Source organism: Gymnodraco acuticeps, unplaced genomic scaffold (assembly GCF_902827175.1).
Source record: "Gymnodraco acuticeps unplaced genomic scaffold, fGymAcu1.1, whole genome shotgun sequence".
Classification (NCBI taxonomy): Eukaryota; Metazoa; Chordata; class Actinopteri; order Perciformes; family Bathydraconidae; genus Gymnodraco; species Gymnodraco acuticeps.
Window position 1 is genome coordinate 998,819 of NW_022992344.1, and position 16,485 is coordinate 1,015,303.

The window sequence follows — 16,485 nt, forward strand, 5'->3', positions numbered from 1 at the left end:
TCCCGGTGGTTGGACTACAGAAGAGAGTTTGGAAGAATTTGCTTTTGAATAATTTTGGTGAATATTTATAGTGTAAAATCTTCCATAAATATGGTATAATCTTCAATAGCGTCACTATTATACAGTATATGTCTCCCAAACTCACTACACACATCAATAGTCTCCTGGTGGTTGGACTACAGAAGAGAGTTTGGAAGAATGTGCTTTTGAATAATTTTGGTGAATATTTATAGTGTCAAATCTTCCATAAATATGGTATAATCTTCAATAGCGTCACTATTATACAGTATATGTCTCCCAAACTCACTACACACATCAATAGTCTCCCGGTGGTTGGACTACAGAAGAGAGTTTGGAAGAATGTGCTTTTGAATAATTTTGGTGAATATTTATAGTGTCAAATCTTCCATAAATATGGTATAATCTTCAATAGCGTCATTATTATACAGTATATGTCTCCCAAACTCACTACACACATCAATAGTCTCCTGGTGGTTGGACTACAGAAGAGAGTTTGGAAGAATTTGCTTTTGAATAATTTTGGTGAATACCTATAGTGTCAAATCTTCCATAAATATGGTATAATCTTCAATAGCGTCACTATTATACAGTATATGTCTCCCAAACTCACTACACACATCAATAGTCTCCTGGTGGTTGGACTACAGAAGAGAGTTTGGAAGAATTTGCTTTTGAATAATTTTGGTGAATATTTATAGTGTAAAATCTTCAATAAATATGGTATAATCTTCAATAGCGTCACTATTATACAGTATATGTCTCCCAAACTCACTACACACATCAATAGTCTCCTGGTGGTTGGACTACAGCAAAGAGTTTGGAAGAATGTGCTTTTGAATAATTTTGGTGAATATTTATGGTGTAAAATCTTCAATAAATATGGTATAATCTTCAATAGCGTCACTATTATACAGTATATGTCTCCCAAACTCACTACACACATCAATAGTCTCCTGGTGGTTGGACTACAGCAGAGAGTTTGGAAGAATCTGCTTTGGAATAATTTTGGGGAAGATTTATAATGTATTATAACATACTGTAGCCTATATACAATGTTACACATTGTATATAGGCTACAGTATGTTATATATAAATTAAGACATGAAACAACTTTTTCATTAGCTATGAAACAGTAAAATGGTCACAATCTTATGAACGATCCAAATGCAGCACTCGAGAAACCAAACCAAGGAGTATTGGTAATGAACTTTATTTGTAATAATACCAGAGCAGAGGGATAACAGAACAGTATCAGCCGGATGATGGGCAGGCAAACGAACCAGAGGACAGCGGGCAGAAGGTGAGTCAGGGCCGGGCAGAGGGTCAGGGAGCAGGCGAGGCGGTCAACGGAGGTACAGGCAGGATCAGGGATCAGGCAGAGCAGGCAGAGCAGGCAGGTCGGGGACAGGCAGGGTCGGAACCGGGTAGGCAATCTAGTAACACACGCGTGAAAGACTAGCATGAAGGCAAAGTACGATCTGGCAACGGGTGTGTGTCTGGTGAGGGTTTAAATACTGGTAGTAAAGCTAATGGGTGCAGAAGAGAAAGACAGTGAGCAAAAACGTGGGTGTGGTTAACAGGTGAGACAGGTGAATGGAAAACTACTGGTGAATGATGGAACAGACAAAATAAAGTTAACATTGAAAAATAAAAAATGTCAGGCTTTTCACCTATCTTACTGTACAATATTAATGAACAAATCCACAATCTAATGTCAGACATGGAAAACATCATGAACATCTGTGACTACTTTAATCTGTAATTGAAAATATATTTAACATCTTAATTAAGAATATAACAAGTTAAAACTATGGACAGGTGATTATTATGTCACGATCTGTCTTTATGGTGTTTTGTCTTGTCTAGATCTATCTTTGGTTTTCTGTCTGCGTTGTGTTTTGTCCTATTTAGATCTGTCTGTGGTTCCCTGTCGTTAGTTTCCCTGGTGTGTCTGATTACCCGATTGTGTTCACCTGGTGTCCCTGTGTTTTCTCCTCCCTCCTCACCTGTGTCTTGTTTGTGTGATTAGTCTTGTGTGTATTTAAGTTCTGGTTTTTCTGTCTGTCTTTGTCGTTTTGTCTTGTGTCATGACTAGTTCGTCGGTCAGTGTTCTGTTTTGTCTTTGTTTATATCCTAGCCTTGAAATAAAGGAATTTTCACGTTAATCTGCATTTGGGTCCTACCTGCTTCACACACCGTAACATATTAATCATTACTTCAGTTGCCCAAAATCTTTAGCAAAGCTTTTTTCTGGATTTTTATTTGTTTTGTACAAAATTCAGCTTTCATTTAGCCGATTTCAAATCACTGGCTGGGCTGGATTTCCCCCCACATGCCGTTTGTAAGTGCACTACTTCTACTGTGGTAGTAGTTCAAACTACAAGCCTTACCTCCCCAAATCCTGGTACCTCTGGTAAAAGTTACACAAACTCACCTCTAGCCTCTTTAGTTTGTGAGGATACACAAAACACAATACCACGGGGTATTCTTTTTGGGTATTCGTGCAGCAGGCATTCCGAGGCACTGCGTGTGAAACCATCTCCCACAAGTTTCACACTGAATCTACATGGGGACAAATACAACAAAGATATTAAGAAAATGTAAAGTGTAGGACACTTGTAAAGCAGGCATATTCATTTATATTTTAAAGAGATTATACTTTTTTTTATATACAGTATATATAAATATTTGTTGTTATTCAGGTTTATCTGTACTGTGCTAAAACTTTAACAAATTATAAGAAAAACAAAAGGAAACCTGTAATGCATACAAATATACAAAATGTCATTACTTTTATGTTATTCCTGAAATCTAACTCCAGATGATCTATATATTATCTATTATTCAGATTATCTTCTGGAGTTTAAAAAAAAATCATCATTTAGTCTCGCCCAAACAGCATCAACAGCAGTTGTGGGCAGGTCCTCAATTCCACAGAAGGAACAGAAGTCATCCTTTGAAACTGAAAAAATAACCGGTGTATTACTGTTCAATTTACAGGAAGCCGTCCATATATTCATTTCATATTTTTGGCTAATACCTGATCCTCTGAGAATTTCTTCTGCCATGTCTCTTCGTAGATGTTGTGATGACTTGATGTGAAACGTCTTTGGAATTTTGGGAAATTCCTTCACTGTCATCTTGGCCATCTGGACAGATGGTAAAATAACATGACGTTATGACGTGTTTTTGAATTTCCCTTTAAAATAAAATGCTTTATTATTAATGAACACAACATGTTGCATTGAATCACCTGCATGACAAAGGCTCCACAACTGGTGGCATCTTTCTGGAAGGTGTGGGTTATCTTTCCAGGCTGCCATTTGATGCTAACCCAGTCCTCTTTTCCCAGTCTGTTCCGGCGCATCTTGAAATACTCTATAGAACAATAGGAAAAAAATGTAATTGGCGCTTACTCTTTGCCTTTACCAAATGTGCGTTTAACCAATGTATTTCCTGTAATATATTTTATATTACCCAAATTTGTAAGCAGCCTTTCTGGAGTCCTCAACTTCATTTGACCCTTGCAGAGGATCAACCACATAAATGTGGTTTGAAAGGGCATGGAGGTACTGTTTTAAAAAGTAGCATACGGTATAATTAAACCAAACCTTTTTCAATATGTCAGCAGCAACAATAATGTATCAGCTTTTCTTCAAAAATGAAAACCACAGTTATTAAAATCACTTCAACTGTTAAAAAAGCTAAGTAATACTAAAATAATAACTACCCATTTTAAATGGGTATAATTAAGACTTAAAAGTATTGAAATAATTAAAGATATCAGATGAAAGAAAGTTGCACAATTTGGGGTCAGAAGACTCAAATCTTTAGCGGAGGAGTAGCGACCACCAATGAGAAATATTTGAATGAGTACTTATTTTGGACTACATGTTATATGGTTTCCCTATGATATAGATGAACGTGAAGACATTAAAACTAAAAGAAGCATTTTTAAATCAGTCCTGAGGCAAAGATGCATTTACAAAATGGGGCTGCATGAGATACACATGTTAGTCTTAACTCTGTCACAGTATATGAGTAATGTATTGCAATATGTTTTAATAGCAATGTATATTTAGTTGTATGCATTTGAATAAATGTAATCATACATCTTCAAAGTAATAGTTGATGAACTTGAAATGTGCAAACTCTAAAAGCAGCTACAGTATGACTACACGAGTAGCTGTATACTCACCACAAACTTCCAGTGCACATTTCTTATATTGACAAATCCAATGGCTCCATCATAGAGATCAAATGTCACCTGAAAAAATTAGGGAACATGTAAACATAAGTGTTATTTTCTATAATATACAGGTGCAAAACAATAATTTAATTTACACAGTATTCATTTTTTATTTTTCTCAACAGGAACAAGAAAAAAAGGGAAGCTTAGATTATAAATGTATTGGTTAAAAACAAAACAAATGTCTCCAAAAACGACATACATATAATAACGCTGGAAGTTGCCTGTAGACACATATCTGTCTCCTTTCTCAAGCCTACAATACTAAAGGGATGAAAATACTTTGAATAATCAGTTTCACTCACCTTTTTTAGCTCTTGCCTGGCTATCTGCTCTCGGGTGCCGTGTAGGATTACACCCATGGTGTAGTGATCCAGGAGATATAGACGACCAGCATTATCCTTCAGGTTGAGGATGCCTCTAATGTAACATTCCATTACCTTTTGGATAAATTGTAGGGGAAATAGTCATACAAAATGCCAGCTAATATAGAGGCCAAAGTCGGTTTTAATCACATCATTGTCAGATCATTTTAGAATGGATAAATTAAAACTGGTCTATTTAAAGTCACACTCCAGGTGGACTGGCCTAACAATTTACTTGGATATCATTTACATACTTTTTGTCAACAATTGAATCATTAACATATGGCTTACGTGAGATGAGCAGTCCGGTACAGCATAAGTTTTAATAAATACTTGCCTCGCCTATGATGAGTTCGTCAGGTCTCAAACTCTGAAATTCTCTGTGCCTCAGGGTGAAATTATGCTTCTCTTCAGCATGTCTTACAACAGCCACAACAACTTCAGTTGGTTTGCATGTCCAAAGGGCATCAACCTAAAATGAAATGAACAATGGTATCATAATAACTTCGTACAGCATTCGAGATTTCGGCATTTCGATTTTCTACGTTTTCTATGACAGAAAGATTGCCTCATGCTAAAACGTTTTTAATGCATTCTTAACGTTGTTTTTATAGCTCGAAGAATTGCTTACTTTGTTACTCTTTTTAAAGCATACATTTTAATATAGCAAAACAATACCTCTGTTGCAGGCTTGGACCCTTTACTTGTGGGGTTGCTGCTGTTCTCCACATCTGTGCTGCTCTGAATATCTTCACCAGTGTTCAGAGTTAACTTTGCTCTTTTTGGAACTGGAAGAATGTCTGGAGTGGTGTAATATTTGGAGCTGGAAGTGCGAGGCTTTGCTCCATCTCTCTTTGCCCAACCTTCCTTCGATTGACTGATGTCTTTTGGTAGCAAAGTTTTGAGGAGTAACTGCTCAGATAAGTGATGTGCCATTATGTGTTCTCTGTACCTCCCCTGGAGAGAGCCATACATCTTTCTGATGAATGTCGCTGGCCTCAGTCGTCTCTGCTTTTTTAGAATAGAATGTTTGACTATTCCAAACCATCTCTCCACATGGCAGTTTGTGTCCCTTGTTTTACTTTGGCCAAATGTGTCTTCCTCTGTGTCAGTTGCATATCTTTTCAAATTCCCCAACAGCAGCCCACTCCAAAGGGGAAAAATCCCTAGATAGTTGTCAAAAAGGACATCAACAATGCCAGGGCAAAAGTATGGATTTTCATCCTGTGGGGTTTCGACCTCCTCTTTTTCAAGCTCTCCCTGTACCTCCTCCATGACCTTCCTAAACTCATATGTGAAGGGAGATCTGCCAACAATTGTGTGGGCATTTCTTCTTTCTTCATCATCTTCCTCCTGAGTTAAGGGACTGTCTCCTAACTTGTCCCCCTCTTCCATGTTGGGAATCCTGCATTCTTTTATGAAGTCCTTCATGGCTTTCAGATGGATCAGGACAGCATTGGAATTGTGCTTTCCAATCAACACAGTGCACAGTGAGCGGAAGATGTGTAGTGCTGTGGTCATTGAAGTAGCATTTTGCAACCTCGCAAATGCAAATGTTGCAAAGTCCTTCAAACCCTTGTCTGCAGTCCTTCTCCCAATTGACTGAGCTACAGCTTTCAGCACGTGTGCAGAGCAAATGTGTAGCACTGTCAACATTTTGATTTCCTTCCATGACTTCAGCTTTGAACAGATAGCGAAAGCCCTGTCCAAGTAACTGACAATGCTCTCTTTGTTAAAAGAAAGGAGAACACTTTGGAGCAGGGCCCAGCTGTAGTCTGTTTCTACCTGATGTACTTTTATTTTAGTGTACTGTGACAGTTTGCGGAGGAACTGCATTAGCCAGAATGTGATTGGTGGAATGGAGTGTTCATTTGTCAGCATTTCACAGACTGGGAGGGGAGGTACTTGCTGACCACCTCCAGGAAGAGTGAGGCAGTAATAAAGCACTCTTTTGGTCTGACCTGGAACTTTGGATGCAACATTACCTGTAGCATCTAGATATAGGGTCAGCGGTTTCTTCTTTCTCAGGTGTTGCACAACTATGTTTACTCCGGTTTCAGAATACATATGTACTCCAAATGGGTCAACTTGAAAATGCTGTATGTACCCAGGCATCCTGCGATAATTTGAGTCACATTCCTTAATGATCATTTGTGTGAGGTACATCTCCATGAAAACATCCTCATGGATTCTTTTACCTCTTCTTACTTCTGAACGTATCACTTTGAGAACATTTTTGTTCAGACTACGGCTTATGTTTCCTGAAATCAGTTCAGCAACAGGTGTTTTTTTAAGTTTACTGTAAAATACTTGACTCACTCCTTTATGCAGGGCTCTTGCAATTCTGCCTCTTCTTCTGTTTGCTGCTGGTCGGAATTTTGTCTCATTTGCTTTGTGTGCCATTTTCCCTCTTTGCAGCACAGATATTTTAACAAGGGTGTCTCCCACTGGCTGATTTTGGATTTTAAAGAAGAATTTGGCCCTGCAGGAAGGGAATGTACAAACTGCACAGATGTTTAAGTACGGACTTTTAATTTTCCTGCTGTTGGGAGTTTTTATGTGGTGACTCTTGAAGGCAAGCGTACAACAGGGATTTTTCTCTCGGAAACTCTTGTACAACACGTCGGTCCACGGTTGCCTCAGTTTGTTTGAACCCGTCAAAGGAACAATCTTTTGCCATTTCTTTCTATTTACTGTTATTCCGAACCTTTTAGATACTACTGGCAACTTCCGCCAATGTGTTTTGGTGCCTGTGTTTTTATTGACATCTTGTGCTCCTCTTTGCAAATTCTGTTCTTCAGTTTCTGCCTCATTCTTGTCTATGTCCTCATCTGATAACTGGTCATCTTCAAGTCCACTCTGAGAAGACATCCTTTGTTGTTTGTCTTCTGCCTCATTCTTGTCTATGTCCTCATCTGATAACTGGTCATCTTCAAGTCCACTCTGAGAAGACATCCTTTGTTGTTTGTCTTCTGCCTCATTCTTGTCTATGTCCTCATCTGATACCTTATGCTGAATCATGCTCAGAGGCAAGTCCTTTGAAAGACAGTCTTCAGAACATTCCACTCCAACATCTCTCTCGTTTTGATTTTCCTCCATTACCTGAACTTCCTTCTGCTCTAATGATTTTTGACGTTTATTGATCAAATCCCTCAATCCTTTTCGATTGTTGGTCCATACAACCCACAGCCAATGACGGTGTTTCTTATCATCATGACCAAAAAGGATTATAGCGAGTTCCGACCAAATATATGAAGAATGTCCTGTATCTCTTTTGGTAATGTGAACACTCTTCAGTCCTCGGACCAATGCTTCCATTCCACCAGCCATTGCCCATAAGTCCTTCCTCTGGGCCCTCTTTCCTTTTTTAACTCTTCCCATTATTTTCAAACTTCCTCTAACCTAAAGGAGGAAAGGCAAAGCGAAATAGTTTTTCTCAATATAAAAAGATAAAAAGTAAACTTTTTAGAAGCACATATAATAAAAAACTGTGTTCAAATATGTAACACTAAGTTGGGTTTTTGTTTTGGTTTGCAAAAATAGTCATTTGTCATTTTAAAATGTGTAATATTACATCACAGGAACAAATAACATTTGTTTGTAGTTTTAATTCAGTAACATTTCAGTTGATCAAATACTAACTAACTTCAGCTAGGTTAATAAAAATAAAAAAACATAATTTTTTTTATTTAATCTGAATGATGGCTTGTTAAAGTATAAGAAACATGTTTTGGTTAAGCTCAGGATATTATGTTTAAATAATTCCACCCTGTTACTGTGAAAAATAGTAACAGGGTAGACGGTAACAAGGTGGACATTTCATGCTAAACTTGGCTATTGCTACATGTGTGATGATAATCAAGCTAGCACTTGTGACAACAGAGAAAGATATTTGATAGATATATTCACATTTTTTTCTAAATGTAAACATTTTGATCAGTTTCCACACAAAATGAGCATAACAGGGTGGACATGTTATGCTTTACCGCAATAGTTAAGTTCGTTAAAAACATTAAAAAATCGTTGAAGGAAGAGTGCATACTTACTCTGCTTCTTGAAGATGATTTTCCCACTCAAAATGTATCCTTCTTCTTGAGTCATACAAATAGTAGAATAGTAAAGGGGCGTGTCCAGAGGGATTCAAATCAGAGTAACAGGGGGGACATTAAAACAGGGGACACACACTTTAAAAAAAAATTAAATCAAGAAAATTGAATTAACAACAATTTAAATTTGGTGAGGAATATTAATAAAAGGGTTATACAATAGTGACAAAAATGTAGAATTTGATTTCTTTGTTTATATCTGTTAGAGAAGTTGAGCAAACATGATTTGGGACACAACAATTTGGCCTACTTGTGCTAAAATCAGACTAATTATTTAGCATTTTGAATATCCTGGGTAAATAACATTGATGTTTTATAGTAGAGGGTAATAAAAATGTAAAACCAAGCTTTTAAAAATAAGCATTTGACCTTTTAAATGCAAAATATATGATATAATGTGTTGGGGACCTAACCACCAGGAGACTATTGATGTGTGTAGTGAGTTTGGGAGACATATACTGTATAATAGTGACGCTATTGAAGATTATACCATATTTATTGAAGATTTTACACTATAAATATTCACCAAAATTATTCAAAAGCAAATTCATCCAAACTCTTTGCTGTAGTCCAACCACCAGGAGACTATTGATGTGTGTAGTGAGTGTGGGAGACATATACTGTATAATAGTGACGCTATTGAAGATTATACCATATTTATTGAAGATTTTACACTATAAGTATTCACCAAAATTATTCAAAAGCACATTCTTCCAAACTCTCTGCTGTAGTCCAACCACCAGGAGACTATTGATGTGTGTAGTGAGTTTGGGAGACATATACTGTATAATAGTGACGCTATTGAAGATTATACCATATTTATTGAAGATTTTACACTATAAATATTCACCAAAATTATTCAAAAGCAGATTCTTCCAAACTCTCTGCTGTAGTCCAACCACCAGGAGACTATTGATGTGTGTAGTGAGTTTGGGAGACATATACTGTATAATAGTGACGCTATTGAAGATTATACCATATTTATTGAAGATTTTACACTATAAATATTCACCAAAATTATTCAAAAGCAAATTCATCCAAACTCTTTGCTGTAGTCTGACCACCAGGAGACTATTGATGTGTGTAGTGAGTGTGAGAGACATATACTGTATAATAGTGACGCTATTGAAGATTATACCATATTTATTGAAGATTTTACACTATAAATATTCACCAAAATTATTCAAAAGCACATTCTTCCAAACTCTCTGCTGTAGTCCAACCACCGGGAGACTATTGATGTGTGTAGTGAGTTTGGTAGCACTCCACTGTATAATAGTGACGCTAGTGAATATTATTGAATATTATTGTATTCTCTTTTTTCGGAGTTGCACTTTGCAGACGGTCCCTGAGCACTCATTCCTTTTCCGGCTGCAGATAGAGACCAATGTAATTTGTCCAGTTTTGAGGACGGCGCATATTGGCTTTTTTTTTTATCAACATGTGATTGTAGTTCGTTGTCAACCTTACCACGATACTTAGGAGACGTCATTTGTGTCTGAATAACATTTTGTTCATGAGTTATTGATCCGTGAAATCCGAATCTGCCAATATCGTTCTAACTTTACTCAACTTCGATGCGTTGGTGTTCCTCAACGCAAACCAAAAATCTGGAAAGGTGGACGTTATCGTGGAGGACAGCGAGTAAAGTGTTGCGCAATGCGCTGTTGCGCACTGGATTTACGTGGCATTTCAGTAAACAGAGTTTTTTGCTGTCGATTTTGGTGAGTACAGTTACTGTTTGTTATTTACTAAGTCCAGTTACTGTTTGTTATTTACTCAGCCATGTAACACAAATTAAAATGCAGTGTTTAATGTAACTGTATGAGTTCCGATATAAAATACAGTTGTACACCTCTCTTTGTGTGTCTTTATTATGACGTAACGACTAGTCGACTGCTATTTTGAAAAACGTGTCGACTAGTAAATATTGGTAGTTGTGAAACCCCTAGTGTGCACTGAGGAGTCTCAAACAGATGTTTGTTAAATCATTTTAAGATTGGCTTTAATCAATTTGTGAAAATGAATTATTCATATATGATAAATGAGAGGTACAATTTTATTTATGGTATTATTTCCACACATTTCTCTCCATTCTTCCTTCTGCCAACGGTGTCGCAGTTTCTCGTCTCTCCCGTTTTGTGCTTAGTGCGCACATGGGTTAGTTAGAGTTTGCGTGGAGGACCGCACATTTTCCCGTCAAGTTAGTATTTTATAAATCGTAAACATTGCATAGAAACTGGCGTACGCCATTTTTTGAGCGTATATCCCTTTTATAAATGAGGCCCCAGAACATGTGAGTCAGGTCGCAGGGGGCCTGGGAACATCTATCACACCTGTCATCCAATCTTTCTGGATAAATCATGGAGAGCTTAGCCTTGCTATAATGTAGTCTATGGAGAACTTTAAACTGTATTAGGCTGAGTCTAGCACAACTGGAGGCTGAGTTAACGGCTCTCAGGGCCTCCTTCCAAAAGTCATCAGAGAAGGTGAACTGTAGTTCCTTTTCCCAATTAGTTCTAATCTTGTTAATGGCAGATTCATCAACCGGAGAAAAAAGATCATAAAAATAAGAGACATGGCGCCTAGACAAAGTTCTTGCTTTAAGTACAAGATCCACTCCACTGGGAGGCAGGGATTGGGGGATTGAAGTCGAATTTTGAATTCTTGAATTCGAGGGAGAGTGGGTCTTAACAAAATCCCTTAGTTGAAAGTATCTAAAGAAATCAGATCCTTACTGTTAAGCCCGAGAGACCCCGGTAACGGGGGCCTCCTGCAATATCTTGCAGAAAACAGTGTCCGAGGGCATGTTCATTTAATAAACTATGAATGTTTTATATCCATGTAACGGAAAGAAACTCATCTAACTGATCATTTGAATTTTTTTTCAAAAAAAACCCCACAATGCTAACGCTGAGCCTCTGAATTAGCAACGAACGAAAAATGCTAACAGATGACTGCACCGAAATTCACTCACAAAACCTTATTATTTATCTTTGCTGCACATCTCAACCCATCGTTTCACATCGCGAGGGGACACAGAATCGATGGGTACCGTCATTTTCACTCAATTATACGAATTCTCGGAGATAATAACAAGAACACACATCAAAACATATGGAGCTAGTTAGCTAACAACGGCAAAATGGCTCACCTGTGTGGTAGTCTGGTCAAAAGTGGTCTTCAATGGCATTACAACGATAAAAACGATGCTGAAGTTAATCCATAGGTTAATCCAAGTGTCTGTCACTTTGAATGATTTCTGATAATCCATGAGCAATAAATCTGCTTTTCAGTTTTGAGATGTCAGACCTAGAGACAGCTTCACTCTGGAGCAAAACTGGGTATACGAAACCCCCACCTTTTTGTTTTAACATGAGCCTTTAGTTTTTTTTTGTCAAATGTCAAATGTCACTTGATTTGCATCAATCTTGATACAGGGTACTTATTATCTGTTGTACTTTGGATTCCTAAAGCTTTTATTCTACTAACCCATCATCCAAGGGTAGTTTTCACTATAAGTAAAACATATCTTTTGGACGGACACTATCATTTACAGATTTTTACTATGTTCAATCTGAATTTTCTTTAAAATAAAAAACATCTATATTGATTCTGACTTTTCTACATCCAACTCGCAGGTTTATCATTACTTTGAGAAAAAAGATTATTAATGTAACCATTTTAGAAGGGAAGATATGGTCATTTGTTCTGGGAATGTCATTTTCGAGCCTGAGAACGGCGTGCTCCAATCAGTGTCCTCGGAAGTGGACCAGGAGATGACAGCCAATCACGTTGGGGCAACCACACAGCTCATTTACATTATCACACACACAGCTGCAGACAATCCCAGACAGGTTACCGAGCAGGCAGAAACAGCAGCCGTAACAGACTGTATTGCCTCTTTAATCTCAGCGAGCTGCAGGTCGGCATCTAGTGTCTGTTGGTCGTTATTCGAAATATTGGGCATATCTAATTTATCCAAAAAAGTATGTAGCTGATCTTCGTTGAGACGAGAGTAGTAGGTTTTAAAGATGTTATTCATCTCTCCCGGGTCAGAAGTGAGAGAGCCCAACCGTCCCGAATCTGGGTGATTTGGTTCGAGGCCACCCTAGCCTTTAGTTGGTGGGCCAGGAGACGGCCAGCTTTATCACCATGTTCATATATAGACCCTTGTGAATGTAGAAGGAGTCGTTCAGCCTCTCTTGTTAGGAGAAGGTCACGTTCTGTTTGGAGCCCCATCCGTTCTTTAAATAGATCAGGTGATTGAGTGGAGAAGAGTTGGTTGTCTAGATTAATGATAGATTCTTCCAGTTTTCTTTGGCGTGCTCTACGAAGTTTATTAACATGAGACGTATGCAAGATGATCTTACTTACCCCTAAGAAAAGCTTTAAGGGTTTCCCAGAGTAGTGACGCAGAGGTCTCTTCATTTTGGTTGGTCTCACAGAAGAATGCAATTGATTCCGAAATACACTCACAAAAGTCTGCATCAGAAAGTGAAAGAGGGTCAAGACGCCAGAATCTAAATTCCTTAGGCTTATGATCAAAGTGAAGGTCCAGGATCACAGTTGAATGATCTGATACAGTTATCGGTGAGTACTGAACGGAGATAATCGACGAAATAAATGTTTTATCAACAATGAAATTGTATTCAATTTATTATGGTATGTTTTGAGCAAAATTAATGTGCTCAAATATTGCTTCTGGCAACTAGCAGATGAGCCACAAAGGCTTTCACTTCTCTTTTTTTTTTTAAGAAGAAGATGGAGCTTTATTAATCCCAGAGGGGGAAATTCAGTTTCTACTCTGTCGTACACACACATGCATTTTTATACAGGTCATACAGTACACACTTTTTACAACATGCACATACATATACAAATACACACACAGTTATATGCACACATGCACATGCAGTTGAGAGGTCAGAGCGGAGGCAGCCAGTCTAGCGCCAGTGAGCAATTGGGGGTTAGGCTCAAGGGAACTTCGGCAGTGGCCCAGGAGGTGAACTGGCCCCTATCTAGTACCAGTCCACACTCTGTATTATTTGGTCCAATCGGGACGTGAACCGTCGACCCCTTCGGTCCAAAGTCCAATCCCCTACTGACTGAACCACTCCCTGTCACTTCTCCATTTGCCACCCAGTGAAGATTTATCCCACCCAAAAACGTATGTGTGATATTTGATCTGAGATTTTGTTTTTCATATAATGTGTCCATAATTACTGTGCAACTGTCACCCAGCAGAGAGAAAAACAATAGGAACATCTCACAGATGTTGTCCCCTGGGATGCTGGCTCATTTTCATCAAGGCTTTATTTTGCATGCATGTTTATTTGAATATGTGTCTTAGATTTGTCTTCCTTTCATAGTTAATGCTATGACAGTTGTGCTAGGTGTGCTGGGGTGAGCTTGTCATGGCTCATTAGCTGAGTTTCCTCATGGTGAGCATATTGAAGGGACACACAATGTGTCAATTTGAGGATAAGTCATATCTAGGCAACAGGCGGTACACAGAACAAGCATTACAGGCTATTACAGCACAAAATGACAGGAGACATGTGTAACAAAAACAAAAGATCAATTAAAATGTTGCAGCAGTTGAAAAACATAATTCCAACCAACTTTGTTCCAGAAGAAATGTTCTCTAATTAGAAACAGTTGCAGTCATTGGCTAATCTGACATGAGCAACTTTCCTTTTATGTTTTTACTGTCCGTAAGAATTTCCCTTTTTATACTGTGTTAAACAGAGTCGTACATTTCCCCTTAAGTACTCTTTTGGTCTATTTTTAAAACCGCTTTCAATTAAAAACAGCTAAATCTGATTATGCTTGTATTTACTGAACCAGCTAAATAAATAAGTAACTTAAGTTTAATACAATGTTTGTTGAAAAAACTAACAATAAATGTTCCAAATCACAGAGAAACTATATATATACAGTATTGGCAATTTTTTATTATTATGCATTATTTTGCTAAATAAAGTCTTCTTGGCCAGCTACAGATTTAAAATTGTAATGTTTTCAAAGTAGACTATTGGCTGCCTATTTATGATAACATTATCCTGCCCTTGCACTTTCTTCAATCTCTATTTTGCAAGAGCACCTTTGCTGGGGATTAAAGGGGCGACATCATGCTCATGTTCAAGTTCATACTTTAACCTCTTAAGCACAGTGGTCCCCAGACCCGGCGGCAGACATACATCTCTGGGCGGGCCCACCACGACACTTACATTTCCCGGGAAATCTGAATTGTCAACGGGGGGGGGGCTGTTAGATTCTCGAGATTTGTCAACGGGGGGGGGGGGGGGAAGGAGGGAGGTGCTCGTGAATTGGTGAAAGAGAGGGGTTTTAGGTTGCCATAAGGCTGTTGACGGTCTTACAGTCTGTATCCATTGGTTGGTTTTGTGGCACATTTGTAACGCTGTGCCAACTTGGGCAAGCACGCAGGCAAACTTGAGCACACACAGGGTGGAGAGGTGGAGTGAGGTTGAGCGATGGAGAGAAAGGGAGAGAGAGAGAGATTGAGCGAGGCAGAGAGCCTGTGCAGCGGTCTGCTTGCGCACAGAGCAGGAGTTTGTGAGAGAGCCGGCTTGAGAGTAAATTTCTCTTCAAAATATAATTGATTGCCAGCTGACTTGCTTGCTCGTTGGTAACGTGGGCCTAACTGATTTCTTCTAATGTGCCTGCATCTGGCGCTGAGTTGCCATATTCCTTTCGTGAACCACTAGCAAGAGTAAAAAACTGACAGGCTGCTGTGCCGCATCTCACTCAAAAACCCACACAACCCAGCGAAAAACCAGTCTTGCGCGCAGCCTTTCATTCAGAATTTCCTAGCAAAATAAAGAAATGATATTAAACTAATACAAAAATAAATATTAGGACAAAGCCCTACAAATAACAACAATAAACATAATAATAAAACAATACAAATGTGGTATTCAGCCCTGATTAAAACAGCGGGCCCAAATCCTGGATGGGCGGGCCCATGACGCCGGGTCTGGTGGTCCCCCCAGTGGACTCCCCCCCCACAGTTTTTTTCCGAGACTGTGTCTCAGGGCTTCTTAACATTTATGAAACTATTAATGTGTAGCACCAGATTAACGGGAAGAATCTCAGCTAACTGAAGATAAGAACCTTTTTTACCAAAACAAAACACAAGGATAATACCAAGCCTCTGAATTAGCACTAAGCTTTAGCACAGAATTCAAAATAAAGATACCCTTATTACTTATCGAAACTGCACATACAATATATCCGATTAAAGCTGAGACTTCACAGATTATTTAAGTATAGTATCATCACTAAGCGATCCAAACTCGCGACAGGGGAAGCAAACACAGACATCACAACACGTATCTTTACGGAGCTTTTACGGGAGATCGTCTCACCGTAGCTGTCAATCTGATCAAAAGACTTGTTCAATGGCATTAAAACGAGAAAAAACGCGGCTGAATCGGTTGATCCATAGGTTGATAATGTATCTGTGGATTTGAAGCAATTATTCAGAATCCATAATTCCATTTTTATGTAAAAATCTGAGCAAACATTTTAGCTGCTAATGGTAGCCACCAGAGTGTATGCAGCTTCCGGTTTTGGATACGCGTCACTCTCACTCCTTATGTGGTAACGTGTTTGTGTGTGTAGAACTTCCCCTTGATTCCATTGGCCCTAGTGGTTATAAATAGATTTCATTCGTCACAATCGACCAAGGGGGGCCAGAGATATGGAAAATCCACCCAAA

The 16,485-nt window shown here is 38.5% G+C and overlaps 1 protein-coding gene across 4 annotated transcripts; it reads right to left on the minus strand.

Annotated features, from left to right (window-relative positions):
• Nucleotides 1-1,215: 1,215 nt before the first annotated feature.
• Nucleotides 1,216-9,400, minus strand: LOC117541546. 4 transcript variants are annotated; one of them, XM_034208744.1, is made up of 11 exons: nucleotides 8,682-9,400; nucleotides 5,314-8,037; nucleotides 4,973-5,107; nucleotides 4,576-4,710; nucleotides 4,220-4,288; nucleotides 3,499-3,593; nucleotides 3,275-3,401; nucleotides 3,062-3,170; nucleotides 2,913-2,983; nucleotides 2,456-2,583; nucleotides 1,216-1,454 (listed from the first exon to the last, which is right to left on the minus strand). In XM_034208744.1, exons 2-10 carry the CDS (start codon nucleotides 8,014-8,016, stop codon nucleotides 2,467-2,469), a joined length of 3,561 nt encoding a protein of 1,186 aa, XP_034064635.1. In that variant the 5' UTR covers nucleotides 8,017-8,037; nucleotides 8,682-9,400; the 3' UTR covers nucleotides 1,216-1,454; nucleotides 2,456-2,466. The 4 variants fall into 4 exon arrangements, with proteins under 4 accessions (XP_034064635.1, XP_034064636.1, XP_034064638.1 ...); XM_034208745.1 differs by having other exon boundaries at nucleotides 5,314-7,443; nucleotides 7,528-9,400; XM_034208747.1 differs by lacking the exon at nucleotides 5,314-8,037.
• Nucleotides 9,401-16,485: the final 7,085 nt, after the last annotated feature.